Genomic DNA, 15,439 nt, shown 5'->3' on the forward strand with positions numbered 1-15,439 from the left:
AGGAGGGTGAGGGTTTCTAGGCTGCCCTGGGGCGAGCGATGAGCTAGCCTAGGAAGAACTTTCCAGAGCTGCCTAAAATTTGTGTGTTCATAGAGTTGTGTTTCAATCTGTGAGGACTTTTTGTGATGGTGATTTTTTACGGGTGAGCTCCAGAAGTAAAGATGTTGGGCAGCGTCATCAGTAAACCTCCTACTACGTGCCAGGCGCAGGGCTGAAGGTTCTGGGAGTTTCTACATTCTACATTCTAAAGGGATGTTCCAGACCTTCCCCTCCCCTAGCACGCTTTAGGTGCCTTAGCCTTGGACCGATCTACTGTAACTTTGATCCTAGGAACCTGGACTGCCTTGGGTTTGAAATATCTTTATTGGGGTGAGTGGAGGATACAGGATGAAGGGGACGGGCCTTTAGCATTCGGAACAACAACGGTACAGCAACCTGGCGGAGTGAAGCAGGGAGAAAGGCAATCTTAGCCTATCGCCAGAGGGCAGGAGTTGGCCACATCCAGTTTGGGTGTCAGAGGCCAGAAATCAAGGCCGCCCTTAGTCAGTCCAGAAGCCTGGGCCCCTTGGGGTGCTCTGTGGGTCCCAGTGGTTGTCCTGGGGTCCCCGCTGAGGCGGGCCTGCGGGGAGCCAGCCTCCTGGGTTCTCGGGGAGGGGTGACTCACATCCCCAGCAGGATGAGGGTCGTGGCGCCCAGGCCAGCCGCCAGCCCAAGCAGGCACAGGTTTCTGGTCGTTAGGGCCCGAGGGTGCGCCAGCAGCGCGGAGAAGCTCGGCCGCCAGGGCTCGGGACAATCTGCCTTGGAGCCTCTTGTCTCCAGCACCATCCCGAACACGGCCTGCAGGCCTATTTCGACCTGCGGTTTCCCTGCAGTCACTGGGGACACACGGGGCGGGGGCGAGCCGCGAGCCGTTCTCTCCCTCCGGCCTGCCCCTCCGGAACCCGGCCCACCCCTCCCGCGGCCCGCCTCGGCTTCGGCCTCACCATTGAGGAAGAAGAACAAGCGCGCCAGGCTTTGCTGGTCGAAGCTAAGGAGGCAGGAGAAAGTCCCGCGGTGCGGGGGCCGAACCGGCCGGATCCGCGCAAACTCCTCCTGGGCTCGCGGCAAAACCCGGAAGTAGGAGAGATCCCGGGTCCGGATCTGGGGGTGGGAAGGGAGGATGGGCCCCTCAGACAGAGGCCTGAGGAACACAATCGGTGACACGAGAGGCAGAAACAGGAGAGGGGCGTAGAGGGAGGGAGGAGAAAAGTCAGCTTCCCAGGGGGGATGAAGCAGGTAGGGGATGGGGAAGGAAGCTAGGATGGGAATGGGAGAGATGGAAGGTCGGGGGATGGACGGATGGAGAGATAGGGATGAAGGGATGCAAGAGAGGATGGGGATGAGGAAGGAAGCTGGGATGGGAATGGGAGAGATGGAAGGTCGGGGGATGGACGGATGGAGGGATAGGGATGAAGGGGTGCCAGCGAGGATGGGGATGGACAAGATGGAGGGATAGGGATGAAGGGATGCAAGAGAGGATGGGGATGGGAAAAGAAGGAAGGTTGTGGGATGGACCAATGGAGGGATAAGGATGAAGAGATGAAGACAGAAAGAGGAGGATTGGGTTGGCAATGGAGAAAAATAGAGATTAGGTGGGGAATGAATAGGGGAAGGGGGATGAAGAAATAGAGATAGAGGGGATCAAAGGGTGAGGAAGAATCCAAAGAGAATTTGAAAAAGGAGACAGAAGCAGCTTTTTTTTTTTTTTCCTAGGAATTAGTTTGTGAAAGAGAAGCGAGAGAAAGGAGGAGGCTGGGGCTTCGAGTTAGGGTCAGATATGCTCCTCCCCCTACCAATTACACTCGGAGACACTCACGTTCCCCGCAAACATCCAGGTATAGGTCACCTCCAAGGGAGTGGAGAAAGACACGGAGCAGGAGAAGGCAGCCTGGCCTCCCACTGGCACCAGCAAGTCCTTGACTGGGGAGGGGGTCGAGTTCTGCCTAAAAACCCAGCCCACCCACTTGGAATTCTCCACAAAGCTCCCTCCATCTTCATGCTCTTGAACCCGGACTCTTCTGGCCCCGCCCCCACGGAATCGCCGGACTTCGCGCCCATCTAAAACTCAGGGACCCCGCCCCCTCTGGCTCCACCCCTAGATCAATGTTCTTGACCCCGCCCTTATCATGCTCTCCAAGTCCCGCCCCCTCCGAGGTGAAGGCACGGCCCCGCCCCCGAGTCGCCTCCCGGCCCCGCCCCCTACTCGGGCAGTCCAGCGGGAGGTCACAGTCATGGGCAGCGCACGAGTTGCAGAAGAAGAGTCGGGCCAGCTCCTGGAACCCTTTGGGGGGAGGGATAGCAGAGAGGACACTGCTCGCTCCGCAGCGCCCGGCCCTAACGGTCCGGAGTCCCTCCTCCCCCCTTCCATCAGTCTCATTGGCCCAATGCAGGCTCAATCCAACTTTCCGCCCTCCTATTGGCCACTTTGGGCCAGGTTCCGCCCTTCATGGTTGGGGAGACGTCATAGAACCGCACCGGAGCTTTACCTCAGCCTCTCCCGGATGAATAAAAAAAAAAAAAAAAAACCCACCCCTAAACCTTCCTATTGGTCGGTTTCATCCAGATGGGGCGGGTTCCTGTGAGGCTTACCGCAGGGCGGCACGCAGGCGGGGGCTGAGAAGAGTGCAAAGAACTCAAATCAGCCTCCTCCCTCCCCTTCTCCCTTAAGGGGAGGGCGGGCAAGGGGCGGGGGGTGGGAGGGATGGGAATGGAAGCACCCCTTTTCCTGCCTCTCCTCCTAGGCTTTCGAAGGGGGAGGGACCAGCCGGGATAATTTAGCGTTCAGTGGAGGAAAAAGGCAGGATAGTCCAGCAACCCATGGAGAGGAAGGGGTCAGGTAATTTACAATTTCATGGAGGGGGCGGGGTCCTATAAAGCAACAGTTGATGGCGGGGGTGGGGCCTGGTAATCCAGCCATTGCATGGAAGGGGTGGGCCCAGGTAATTTAACAATTTCACGGAGGGGGCGGGGCCTGACCGCCGCGCATTCCTTGGAAGGGGCGAGGCCTCCTGATGGTGTAGCGTTCCAGGGAGGGGGCGGGGCCAGGTAACCCGAGAGTGCCAGGGAGGAGGCGGGGCTTCAGGATGCTTGGGGAGGAGGTGCAGAGGTCCTACCTTTGCTCAGCTCCTTGAGCGTCTCTTCCAGGCTCTGGGCAGCCGCGGGGAAGGCCACTTCGTAGGACTCTGGGGGTGAACGTGGGGGGCAGGGGTTGGGGAGCCAGGGCGGGATGATGGACTCTTAGAGCTGGAGGTTCAGGCCGGAGGCCACGGGGAGCAGAGGAGCGTGAGTTCGGACGTCCTCCTCTACCCCAGCCCCGGCTCTCTGCCCTTCCCCCCCCCCCCCCCCCAAAGTCATCACTAGCTTCCCCAAGTGTGGGGCGACTTCACCTCAGGTTTGAGTCTCAGATCTCAGAGCTGAGCTCTCAGAAGGTGACTTGCGGCAAGTCCTTAAGTCCCTTGGGTCTCAGTTTGTAAAAAGAGGAAACTGATCTGCATGGTCTTATCTAGGATAAGGATCTCAGAGCGGGCTCCACTCTCGTGGAGCTCCAAACTAGTGAAAACATCCAAAGTTTAGAGGCAGCTCAACAACTGATAAAATGTTGGGCCTGAAGAGCCGACTTCAAATTCTACTTAACCCGAGGGGCAGACAAATCTGAGAGCAGTTGGTTGACAGGCAGGTGGAGAAAGTCCCCTATTTAGAGTATTTGGAGGTTTATGTAGTACTTTCCTCATCCCCACGGGGGTAGATGGATTAAAAAACACGCTCTTTATTTAGCTCCGGGAAGACGAGGGTGTGAGAGAACTGACCTACAATCACACAGTTGTTCTGCAATCACAGGAGACAGATACCTTCGTGCTGCTTTAGGGTGTGACCCTGGCTTAAAATGCCACAGACATTCACAAGCTATGGGATCATGGGCTGGCGACCGGCCCCTCAGACCTCCGGTTTGGAAAGTGGGAGGGTAGTTGGAGTCACTTGGAAGGAGATGCACCGAATACCTTAAAACGATGTCCACACCTGAGCTGTTATCGTGAGGAAGAGGGATTAGGTTTGGCCTGGACTGGGAGGGGCAGAGGGAAGGAGAGAAGGTAAGGAAGCAGAGCTCAGCTCAAGGTGAGGGCCTACTTCCTAATGGCCAGTGCCTCCTTCTTCCCCCCACCCCTGCCTCCATCAGGTCCTCAAGGAGAGTCTGGATATCTACTGGCCTGTCTGGCTCATCCCTAGAAATCGGGTGGCCTGTGAGTGGATCCCACTCTGAGATCCCAGACGGTTCCCTGACGATTCACTCATTCTCCTATATATCTTATAGGCTCATCACCCCCTCAGAGCTCATTTTGTGTCAGTTATTGTACTAAAGATTCAAAGGCAAAAATGCATGTCCTTCCCCTCAGAGAGCTTACATCATACTGGAAAATACTGACACAGAAAGAACGCCAAGGATTTATTGTAAAGCCAGCCAGCCCACAAACAACTCCTCCGGCATATTAAAAGCAGTTAATGCCCTCAGGAGCCCACCTTTGTGGATTTAACACAAAAATGAGGGAGTGGAACTGAGCGAAGACTTTTGGGGAGACTAGCAAGGGCTCCTCTTGCAGAAGGCAGCATTGAAGTTGAGTAGCGAAGGAAGCCAAGAGGCCGGGCTGAGAGAAGGGCATCCAGTTTGGGAGATAGCTGGGAAAAAGGTCCCTGGCAGACCCATGGATGCTGTGAGCACAGTGAGATCATGGATAAATTGGATAATAAGGCAAAAAGAGACCAGAAAGGGGCAGGGGCAGCTTAGGTCATGACGAATGTCAAACAAAATATTTTATCTTGGAGGTAGGAGGGAGCCGCTGGAGTTTATTGAGTAAGGGTCATTTTGGCGGTTCAGTGGAGGATGGATTCAAGAGACTTGAGACCACTAGTAGCGACTACATTAGTCCAGATGATGAGGAGGCAGCTGATTGAGTCCCGAGGAGGAGACTTGTGAGAAGAAGATGTGAACATGGAAAAGGCAGTAGTTGGTGACAGGTGGAATCTGGGAGGTGAATGTTGAGTAAAGATTGAGGATGAGTCATAGGGTGTAAACCTGGGAGGTGGGGACTATGGTGGGCTCCTCCACAGTAATAGGGAGGTTTGGAAGAAGGAAAGGCTAAAGTTGGATATGCTGACTTCCACCTGGGTAACATCCAGTTCAGATGTCTAAAAGGCAATTGAGAGGTTAGGGCTGGATACGTAAATCTGGAATTACCTGGCTTGAGAATAAATCCTAGGAACGGATGAAATCACTGGAGAGAGCACTGAGGAAGAAGAGGGACCTGGTCAGGGGGCACCCACAATTCTGAGCACAACCTGAATGAAAAGGAGACTGAGGAGTAATCAGAGACATAGGAGGAGAGTCAGGAGTGAAAAGTAGTTTGAAAACCTAGAGAGGGAACATCATTGAGGATACAAGCGTTTGAAAGTTGCAAAGGCAATTTTAAAAAATGATTTTAGGAAACAGAGGGATTTTAAAAGGCTATTGAATTGGATTGGGAATTAAGAGATCATTGATAACTTTGTAAAAAACAATTTCAGTTGAATGATGAGGTTGGAAGCCAGTATTGGAAAGACAGCTGGAAGAAGAAGCAAAAGCACTCAGTGTAGATGGTTTTCTCGAGGAGTTTAGTCATAAAGTGAAGAAGAGATGGGATAACAGCTAGCTTGGTTTGTGGGATCAAGTAAGGGATGTTTTTTCTTCTTTTTAGGGATGGGGAAACATGGGTGGCAGCAGAGAAACAGCCAAGAGATAGAGGTTGAAGGTTAATAAGAGTGGGGATGATAGAAGGGGAATTTTTTGGAGAAGACAGGGTGGAATGGGATCAAGGATGCCTGTAGAGGGCTTTGCCTTGGCAGGGATGAGAGTTACCTCATTATGTGAAACAAAGATGATAGAGGAGATAATGTGGGAAGATATCTGAGTGAAGTGAGATGAGGAGGAGGGAGCCTCAGTGAATGGCCTCGATTTTTTCATGAAATATGAGATGAGGTTCTCAGATGAAAAGGGAAGGGAAAGGAGTGCCAGGGGAGACTTTAATAGGAGAGGAAAAAAGTTTGGAAGTCCCTTTGTGAAAAGTGGAATGGGAATTCATTATAAATGCTCTGGGAATCTGGCTGTGAGTTCCTCCCTAGTGGAGAGCAAAAGAAGGGACCAATGTGGTTGGATACTTATCTGTCTCCTATCTCTATGTGATAGAATTATATTTATCTATCACCCTGCAAATATTGACAGACTAGGAGCATGAGACTCTCTCTTAGGGATTTCGAAATAAAAATCACTCTCCTTGGTCCCTTTAAAGAGATTGGTATCAGTGCATGCTCTTCCTCCATTCTCTCTTCTCTTTTTCTCTGTGTTTCTCCTTCCCTGCCTCCTCTTCCTCTCCCCTTCTCTTTTATCTTCTCTTCTTTCTGTCTCTGTCTCTATTCTCCCTCCCTTCCCCTGTCTCTAAAAGCAAGTTGTCCTATTTATCCAAGCACACAGAAATCAGAATTCAGGGAAGTTAAACAGATTAGAGAAGAAGCTATATGTGCCCTTCAACCCAGAAGGAAGGGAAAACCTCTCTGCTCTTCCCGTCCCTGGGGATGTTGGTGTTGGAAAATGAGGGGCTGTCGGGTGGCGGGCTGGCTTTCCCATGTCTGCAGCCCTGAGATCTCCCGCATCAAGCAGGGAAGGAGCCAGTAGAAAGGCAGGGACTGAAAATGGAGAGCGAGGGGGATCTGCTGCAGAAGATGGGATGCATATTAAGGAGCCTGCCATGTCAAGGAGAAGGGTCACTGAAAAAAGAGAGCTGGGCAAAAGAGGAGATAGTGGGGGAAGGCATCTGAAGGATGTGAGATGAGGAGGAGGAGGGGAGAAGAAGGAATTCTTGGTGAATGGCCTCATTTTTTTTTTTTTCAGTTAAGTATGAAGCAATGTCCTCAGCTGATGAAAGAGGGGGAGGGAGAGCCATGGAAATTTTGAGTAGAGGTGAGAAGATCTGGAACAACCACTGCAGAGAGCAGGGGAGTGAAAGCCCTGTTCTGCTGCAATGGGGGCCCCCCGCAGAGATCAGATCCCGTCCACTGGAAGGGGGACACCACTTGGTGAGCTCCTCCGGGTCAGTTCAGGAGCACATGAATAGGAGTGAATGCAGCGAATGGTGGGAGGAATCCAAGCTGGGTGACAGGGACAGCACAGAATGCAACAAGAAGTCAAGAGAGGGAGATCAGTGCGATGATGCTGGGAGAGAGTTCTGAGGCGGGAGGAATGGGGAGGATGAACAACAGGGTTAGGGGTTACAAGGAAGAGGGAAAATTAGAAGGATAAAAGATTATGAACCAATAGGAATGCTGACGTTCATGGCCGTGGCAGGGGAGCACTTGTGGGGTGTGACAAGATCAGGGGTCCGACCGTCTATGTGGTTGTGGAGGACTGGGTCGTGGCAGTGGAGCTGACCGAAGAACTGAGAGTGAAATACTTGAGTGTATCGCCATGTGGGCTGGAGTCACTTAATATGAGATGAGGAGTTGAAGGGGAGAGATTTAGCCAGGAACTGAAGTCACCGAAAGGAGATTCCCTTGGGGTTGTGGACCCCCACCAGAATCCAGACTGGGTGACGGAGACGGACTGTTCACCTCAAAGGAGGAGAGCTACCGAGAGACCTGGCAAGAAGAGAGTCTGATGGGGACAATGGGGAGCAAGCAAGGGACGTTTGTGTCTTCCACGGTGTCCAGTGGTTGGGCGGTGGGGGTGGGAGAAGGAGATATGAGGATGAGGGAAGGTACAGCCACTATTGAAAAGGAAGGCTAGGGCTGCAGTGTCCTCAGGAAGGAGCAATGGCTCAGGGAAAGCAAAGAAATTAAATACAGAAAGAGAGAATTCTCGCAATGGGGGAAGGATTTAATTTGATTTGGTTTAATACTTTATTAAATGTCTCCCATTGGCCTGGCACAGGGCAACCCCAAATGGAATGATCCCTGTCTTTAATGAGCTCGTGTAAAAGCAACATGTAAACCAGTAAGTCAATACAAAACTGAAATGATCCAAACACAAAGAAAGTGATTGTACTGGGGGGAGAGAGAAGTGAAAACTGGCTGGAGCAGGAAGGCTTCTTGTAGGAGGGGGCACTAGAACTGAGTCTGGAAGTGATCCCAGTGGGGTAGAAGTGAGGAGTGGGAGGAAGATGGAAGCCGGTATCAGATGGCTCAGGTCCTTTCTTCAGTGCTTCCAGCTTCTTTCTCTGACTCCTAAAATCAGTCGAGAAGGACTCCCTCCTCTTTTTCCAGTAAATATTTCTCAGATAAAGCATCCCATCTGGACCCAGATGACCCTTCGTCATCTGGAATGACAGATAAGACCACTTTTTAATCTACCTGGGATAAATCAAGAAACATTCCAGGTCCATCCTATTGCCCCTCGATCAATTCCTGAGCTCAAAGATCTCAAAGCATAGATTGGAAGCCAAGGGAGCAGTCTTCACCACTCTAGAATCCATTCACTGCCTTTCCCTAAAGGCGAGTCTGCGGGGTTAAGGAAATGGCCTAAATTCAGGGTTGAGAATCATTGCTGTCAAAATGGCTGACGATGTAGGCAGGCTGCCCAGCTGCCCTACTTAACTGAAACTTGTACCAGATTGAATAATGATGAAGAAACCTACTGAGAAACTACAGTAAATGACTTTTTCCATCCCCGAACCACACAAAAAGTCAGCCAACAGCCCACAGACAATCGGAAATGAGACCACCAACAAAGCCAGCACCAGGACAAGCAAACAAACTCAAAGCCTCCTAATGAGACCAGAGGAGGGCAAGAGGCAGAAGGGGCCCACAGGACTCTGAGAGCCAGACGAGCCCTGAGAAAGCTCCAGTTGTAAGCCAACAGTGGGTCCTTGGGCAGCAAAGCAGTGTAGGTGCAATAGTGGAACAGCCCAGGAGTCGAGACTGGCATTCTGCCTTTCAGATCCAGTGCTCTGAACCCCAGAGATCTTGGTGGGATCTAACCCCAGTAGGGAAAAGTCAGTATAGGAACTTAAGGGATCCAGGGAAGATTGATCAAGTAGGGGGAAAAAAACCACAGCAGGGGATGGAGTCTGCACTTGGCATAAAACCCAAATTCAGAAACTAAAGCTGGAGAGATAAGTAAATGAAAGAAAATGATAACCAGTATAAAATTATTGAGTTCTAAAGATGGCTCAACAAAAGGGAAAATAATTCCATAGCTATTTCAAGCAGCGATTAAAAGAAAACAAAAGATTTCTCTCAATGACTATATGAATACCTCAAAGAAATGAAATGAGATAAAAAATGAAATAAAAGCTCTGAAGGAAAGAATTGGAAAGAGAATAAAAAGCATAGAAGAGACAATGATAAACTTTACTCAATGAATGGATGACCTGAAAACTAGAACAGACCAAACAGAAAGCAAGGCCTCTATAAAACAATGAGAAATATTGAAAAAAATGAAGAAAACATAAGTTACCTGCTATCAAAAGAATTGACCTGGAAAAGAGAGTTAAGAATCATTGGCCTTCTCAAGAATCAAGAATTTTAAAAATGTTTCATTATATTTTTATTCTCTTGATCATTTCTCAATTATTTATTTCCAGTTATTTTTTAATAATAGCTTTTTATTTGCAAAATACATGCAAAGGTTTTGATCTTCATCCTTGCAAAACCCTATAAAAAGACATTTTTTTTTAAGCTGAGGCAATTGGGGTTAAATGACTTGCCCAGGGTCACACAGCCAGGAAGTATTAAATTTTGATTTGAACTCAGGTCCTCCTGACTTCAGGGCTGGTGCTCTATCTACTGCACCACCCGGCTGCCCCTTTCAAAACCTTATCAAAAGCCATTTTTTAAAAGCCTTAACAATAAGACATAAATGAAAACTGCTCAGATTGAGTAGAACCTGAGGGCAAAGACAGACTTCACAAATTACTTTCTGAAAGAAATCCCAAAAGAAGTCCCAGGAATATCACAAGGCTCCAGAATAAAAGAAAAGGACCCACAAGACTTGGCCATCCCTACTATAAATGAAAGGGGATTTTGGAATTCAGTTTTCTGAAAAGCAAATCAGAGGCTTACAATCAACTTACCCTGTAAAGCAGAGTATCCTCCTATAAAGGTGGAAAATAGACTTTTAATCAAATACAGGACTTTAAAATATCGTGGTTAAAAGAGCAGAGGTAAGTAAGAACTTTGAAAAACATATAAAAGAGTGAAGAGAAACCTAGAAAGGAAATTTGTCTGAGCAATTGTCAGGGGCTGCATGATGATTCAGTTCTAACAATCTAGTTTCAGGGAAAAAAAAGTGTTCCTTCAGTGCTTTGGTATATTTAAGATATATTGAGGGAGTTCAGTGAGGAGTTGATTCTATTCTGAGGGTTTGGGGCAGGGAAAGAAGAAAGTAATAAAGGGAAAGCCCTGGTATGGAGGGGATGGATAAAGGGTTGGAACACATACTCATAAAGCTTAAAGTATAGGTACATCATATTCAACAGGGAAACAGTTGGAGAGTGTTATTAGGAGGGAGTTTGTCACAGAGGCAACAGTCAAACAAAGCAAATTTCCTCATCCTGAAGAATGGATTAAAAGGAAAAACAAGAACTGGAATCTAGAGTTGCCTCTGATTGTCTTAGATAACTGGGGAACGACTGAACAAATTATGGTCGACGAATGTAATGGGATCTTATTACAGAATAAGAAATGACTGAGGAGACAATTCCAGAGAATCCTTGGTTGAATGAATCAAGGTAGAATTGATGTGAGGAGAACCAAGGGAACAATTTATCTGAGGACAATGATGCTATAAAGAAAAACCTTGAAAGACTTCAGAACTCTCTTCATTGCGGTGACCAACTGACGATGTTTCCAGAGACCCCATGATAGAGCATGTTACCTTTTGACTGGGAAGTGATGGACTCAGGGTACAGAAAGAAATGTGAACTTTTGGACAGTCACTAAGATTATTTGTTATGAGGGTTTCTCTCTCTCTCTCTCTCTCTCTGTCTCTCTCTCTCTCTCTGTCTGTCTCTCTTTCTCTGTCTCTCTGTCTCTATCTCTCTCGGAAGGAGAAATGGAAAGGGGGAAGAACGAGGTTAAGATACCAATACCAATGTCATAAAAAGAGAATAATTAAAACAGTTTGAAAAATGCACTAAGAGAAGCACAAAGAATTTTAGAGGGAAACACAGAGAAGCCCAAAAGTTTTAAAATATGTGGAATTGATTATATACTTTAAAAACCTAAACAGCATGAAAAGGAGATTCATATTTCCATATAAAATCTTCTTTGTAGTGGATAGAGTACCAGCCCTGAAGTCAGGAGGACCTGAGTTCAAATCTGGCCTCAAACACTTAACACTTCCTAGCTGTGTGACCCTGGGCAAGTCATTTAGCCCTAATTGCTTTATCAAAAATAAATAAAAATAAAAATAAAATCCTCTTTGTGATCTGCTGTGAATCTGGAAATGATCTTTTGTGTGTTTGTGTGTGTGGGGGTAATTTTGAAATAAAAAATAAAATATAAAAAATAGGGTCTTAGAAGAATTTTGCAACCAAATGAAGGAGTGTTGCTGTGTGGGGAACACTGGAATTATAGTCAGAAGACCTGGATTCAGATCTCATTCTACCACTAATTCATGTGAGCAAGTCTTTGTCTTCCTTGGGATTCTTCTGTAAAATGCTGTGAGTGTGTGACTCTGTCTCCAAAATCCCTTCCAAGTCTCTCATTCTGAGCTTTTATGATTCCAAGTCCCTAGCCAGTGTGGACCTTAGTTTCCCCACGCCCTATTTTCTGACTCCCTGATCCATGACGGGGAGGGGGCAGGGTGGATAGTGTCCAGACTTGGAGTCAGGAGCACCTCAGACTGCTCTGTCCCAGATACTTCCCAGCTGCCGAGCCTCGCAGCTAGGTGGCGCCATAGAGGATGGAGTTCTGAGCCTCCGGGCAGGAAGACTCTGATTTTCTGGTTCAATCCGGCCTCAGACATTTCCTAGCTGGGTGACCCTGGGTAATTAATCCTCAGCTTCCTCATTTGTAAAATGAGCAGGAGAAGGAAATGGTCAATCCAGTATCTTTGCCAAGAAAACCCCAAATGGGGTTACAAAGAACTGGAGAGGACTGAAAAACGGCTCAACCACAAAATGGAGATATGGATAGCTCCTACCTCTGTTGCAATATATGTAATTACTTCCAAGATAATATACATAGAGGGCTTCGCAAACCTTAAGGCATCATGTAAATGTTAGACGTATAATATCTATTTAGATAACCATTGTATTAGCTATCTGGGATCCCATGGGTATGGATTCTTCTTCCAGTTGGAAGCTTCCCATGCCTTGTAAAGGCTCTTCAAGGGTTACTGTGGCTGAAAGAATTCGGCCAACCCTCTGGTGATGAACTTCCCTGCCCTTTGCCAGGCCGCTCCTTGGACAGCAGACACAAGGTCTTTGTTGGGCCCCTACTAGGAACTTTTCCAGCTTGGTTGGCCCTGCTGGCAGAGAGGATCCTGTTCAGGACTGTGGGGAGGCATTAGAAGGAAGGACTTTTGCCCACAGAAAAATTGCTACGTGGATGCAAAAGGCATTTTTCTGCTCCCACATAATTTTGCATTTCCTGAGGTAGCATGGGGCATTAGATAAAGAGTATCTGGAGTCAGGAAAACCTGGATTCCAATCATGGCATGAACTTTTATGTGGATTTGGGTAGAACTTTTAAAATCTCTGAGACTCAGTTTCTTCTTCCCTAAAAGGAGGGAGCTGTCTGGTCTTGTATGTCTCTAAGTTCTTTTCTAGCTCTAAATCTATGATGATGTGATCCTGGAAGAAAAATTCAATTCCATAATAACAATATTGATGTAAACAAATATTTATATAGCACTCCAAAGTGTGCAACATGTTTTACAAATATTATCTTGTTTGATCCATACAACCACCCTAGGAAGTGAGTGTTAGTATTATTCCCGTTTTACAAATGGGGAAACCCAAGGCTGAGGGAAGTTAAATTGCTTCCCCATGTTGAAAAGGTAGTAAATGTCTGAAGCAAGATTTTAACTTTAGGCCTGGTGCTCTTATACATTGGGCCATTTCCCCAGTTGCCATTTCATTTTTATTCTCAAATATAAACACAAATTTTTAATACTGGTTTTCAAAAATTTCGAGTTTCAAATTTTCTCCCTGTCCCTTTCACGAGAAGACGAGCACCAGCTGCCATTTCAGCAAGCATTTATGGTACAAGAGAAGGATAAGTGTCGCCTCCAAGAAACCTCTAATTCACGGAAGAGATAGAATAGCAAGAGAGAGAAATAAATAAAAAATAGTGAAGGAGAAGCAACCATTAGCAAAGGGGCCCACCAAGAAGACTTCCTGGAGAAGGCAACTCCTCACCTGAGCTTGGAGAAGGACGCTTTTCTACTTACGTAACTACATAACTTATCTACTTACATAACTTATATAACATATACAACATAAAACCCATAATTTTTATTTTTTGTTATTCTGAACCTGACAAATACCAGTATGTCTGAGCATTCCCATCTGGGAGGAAGAGCAGAAAAAAAAAATAGAATTCTATGTGAAATCATGATTATTTTGTAGCTTTGGAGACTTTCCACCCCTAAAAGTACATAATGCATTCAGTATGTTTGTTTCTAAACTGTCCTACTGATCTGTGTTTCCTTCTGAATCTTATTCTGGTCTATTTTACTTTTTTTTTTTTTTTTTTTACTATTTTACTTACACAAGGCAAGTAAGTGCTCATGGTGGTCAGAAGAAACAATGCAAGGATACACCGTATCTCTGAAGAACTTTGAAATTCAGTTGTGGGGACATGGGAGCACAGGACTACCTAGCATGGCCAGCCTGCATCAAAGAAGGCACTGTGCTCTATGAGAAAATCGGAATTGCATGAGATGTACAAATTTAGAGAATCCACCCCAAATATTCACGTGGACTATTTGTGTCTGACCCGTGGCAGAGCCTTCCGAGCAGCCACAGTCAGACACACTCTACTTTGACTCCAACATAATGATGTCATTTTGGTCCTCTTCGAGAATGAAGTTCTCTTCTGTGCATTTTCTAGTAGAGGGTTAAAGATTTTATGAATCAGATTTGAAGAGAGGGAGTTTCCCATGCAAGGACAGTACGTGGGCAAGTTTGCTTCCCTTCTCGAAATCAGAATGCATTAAGGGGAGAAATGGGAAACAAGACTAGGAAGTCAGACTGGAATTCAATAGTACCCTTTTGTCAGACAGGAAAAGAGAGGTGGGTGAATGCTGGAGTCCTGGCGGCTCCCTCCATGCTGAAGTTCAGCGGCAGGATCACCTCCTGTTGGAAAAGCTCGAGAAGGGTTTCTTGACCAGATCAAGATGGACTAGATGCCTTCTGAGATGATAGTACTTCATGTTATCAGGGATCAAATAGGGATGTTCCCTGAAAATGGAGGTCTCCATGGGAGCTGGGAATAGTGGGGATGTTAGAGATGTACGTAGCAGGTAAATGATGCTGGGCTTTAATTTTCAATATCTCTGACATCATTCACATGCTAAGTGATTATCCCAGGTCACACAGGCTACTAAGAGTCACAGGAGAAGTCGGACCTCAGGTTCTCCGACTCTAAAGCCAGCACTCGATCCACTACCCAGACTGCCTCTGCTAGTACTGGTATTATTTGGACTGACCCTGTGATTTCATTGGTTGAGAGAATGTCTTCTACCAAGGGAAGGGAAGGGAATAAGCATTTAAAGAACACCTACTATGTGCTAGGTACTGTGTTAAACTTTACGAACAATACTCCTCGGAGGTAGGTGATTATTCTTACTTTACAGCTGAGGAAACTGAGACAAAACTGCTCTATGATGTCTGTTCTTCAGAGAGTGGTCTGAGGGCCCTGAAAGCTTAACGACTGCAATATCTCAAATAGTCAGCATATGTCAGAGATGGGCCTTGAATTCAGGTCATCTTGATTCCAAGGTTAGCTGTGTCAGGATGCCTCAAGTATAAGAACAATTATTATAAAAATAAACTACCATTAGACTATAAAATGCTATTAAACTAGGCATAATAATAATTACAGTGATTACTGGCCCAGTCCAACCATGTTACACAATCACCTCAAGTGCAAATTATGGTTGTAGAATTGAGAATCAGAAAAACTACGTTTATGTAGCCCTAACACTGGCCACCAGTCAGTGTCCAGCACAGTGCCTGGTGCACAGTAGGTGCTTGATAAATGTCTATTGATTGGTTGAACAGCGTGTCACAGAAGCCCACGATGAGCTAAACTGAGCTTAGTTTCTTCCTTTTCTTGGGCCTCAGTTTCCTCTTCTGCAATATTTGAGGCTAGGATGAGATGCTCTCTCTAGCATTCTATGATCTATGAGTTACTTATTGTCCAGAGACTCAGT

The 15,439-nt window shown here is 47.0% G+C and overlaps 1 protein-coding gene across 1 annotated transcript in view; it reads right to left on the bottom strand.

Moving 5' to 3' along the window:
- Positions 1–344: 344 nt before the first annotated feature.
- Positions 345–15,439, bottom strand: part of SPACA6 (sperm acrosome associated 6) — a 38,258-nt gene continuing 23,163 nt past the window's right edge. Inside the window, 5 exon segments of the mRNA XM_051990882.1 lie at positions 345–1,140; positions 1,850–2,036; positions 2,038–2,481; positions 2,586–2,652; positions 3,153–3,221. Of these exon segments, the coding sequence (XP_051846842.1) occupies positions 661–1,140; positions 1,850–2,036; positions 2,038–2,481; positions 2,586–2,652; positions 3,153–3,221 (1,247 nt within the window). The 3' untranslated portion in view covers positions 345–660.

This window comes from Antechinus flavipes, chromosome 3, assembly GCF_016432865.1.
Source record: "Antechinus flavipes isolate AdamAnt ecotype Samford, QLD, Australia chromosome 3, AdamAnt_v2, whole genome shotgun sequence".
NCBI lineage: Eukaryota > Metazoa > Chordata > Mammalia > Dasyuromorphia > Dasyuridae > Antechinus > Antechinus flavipes.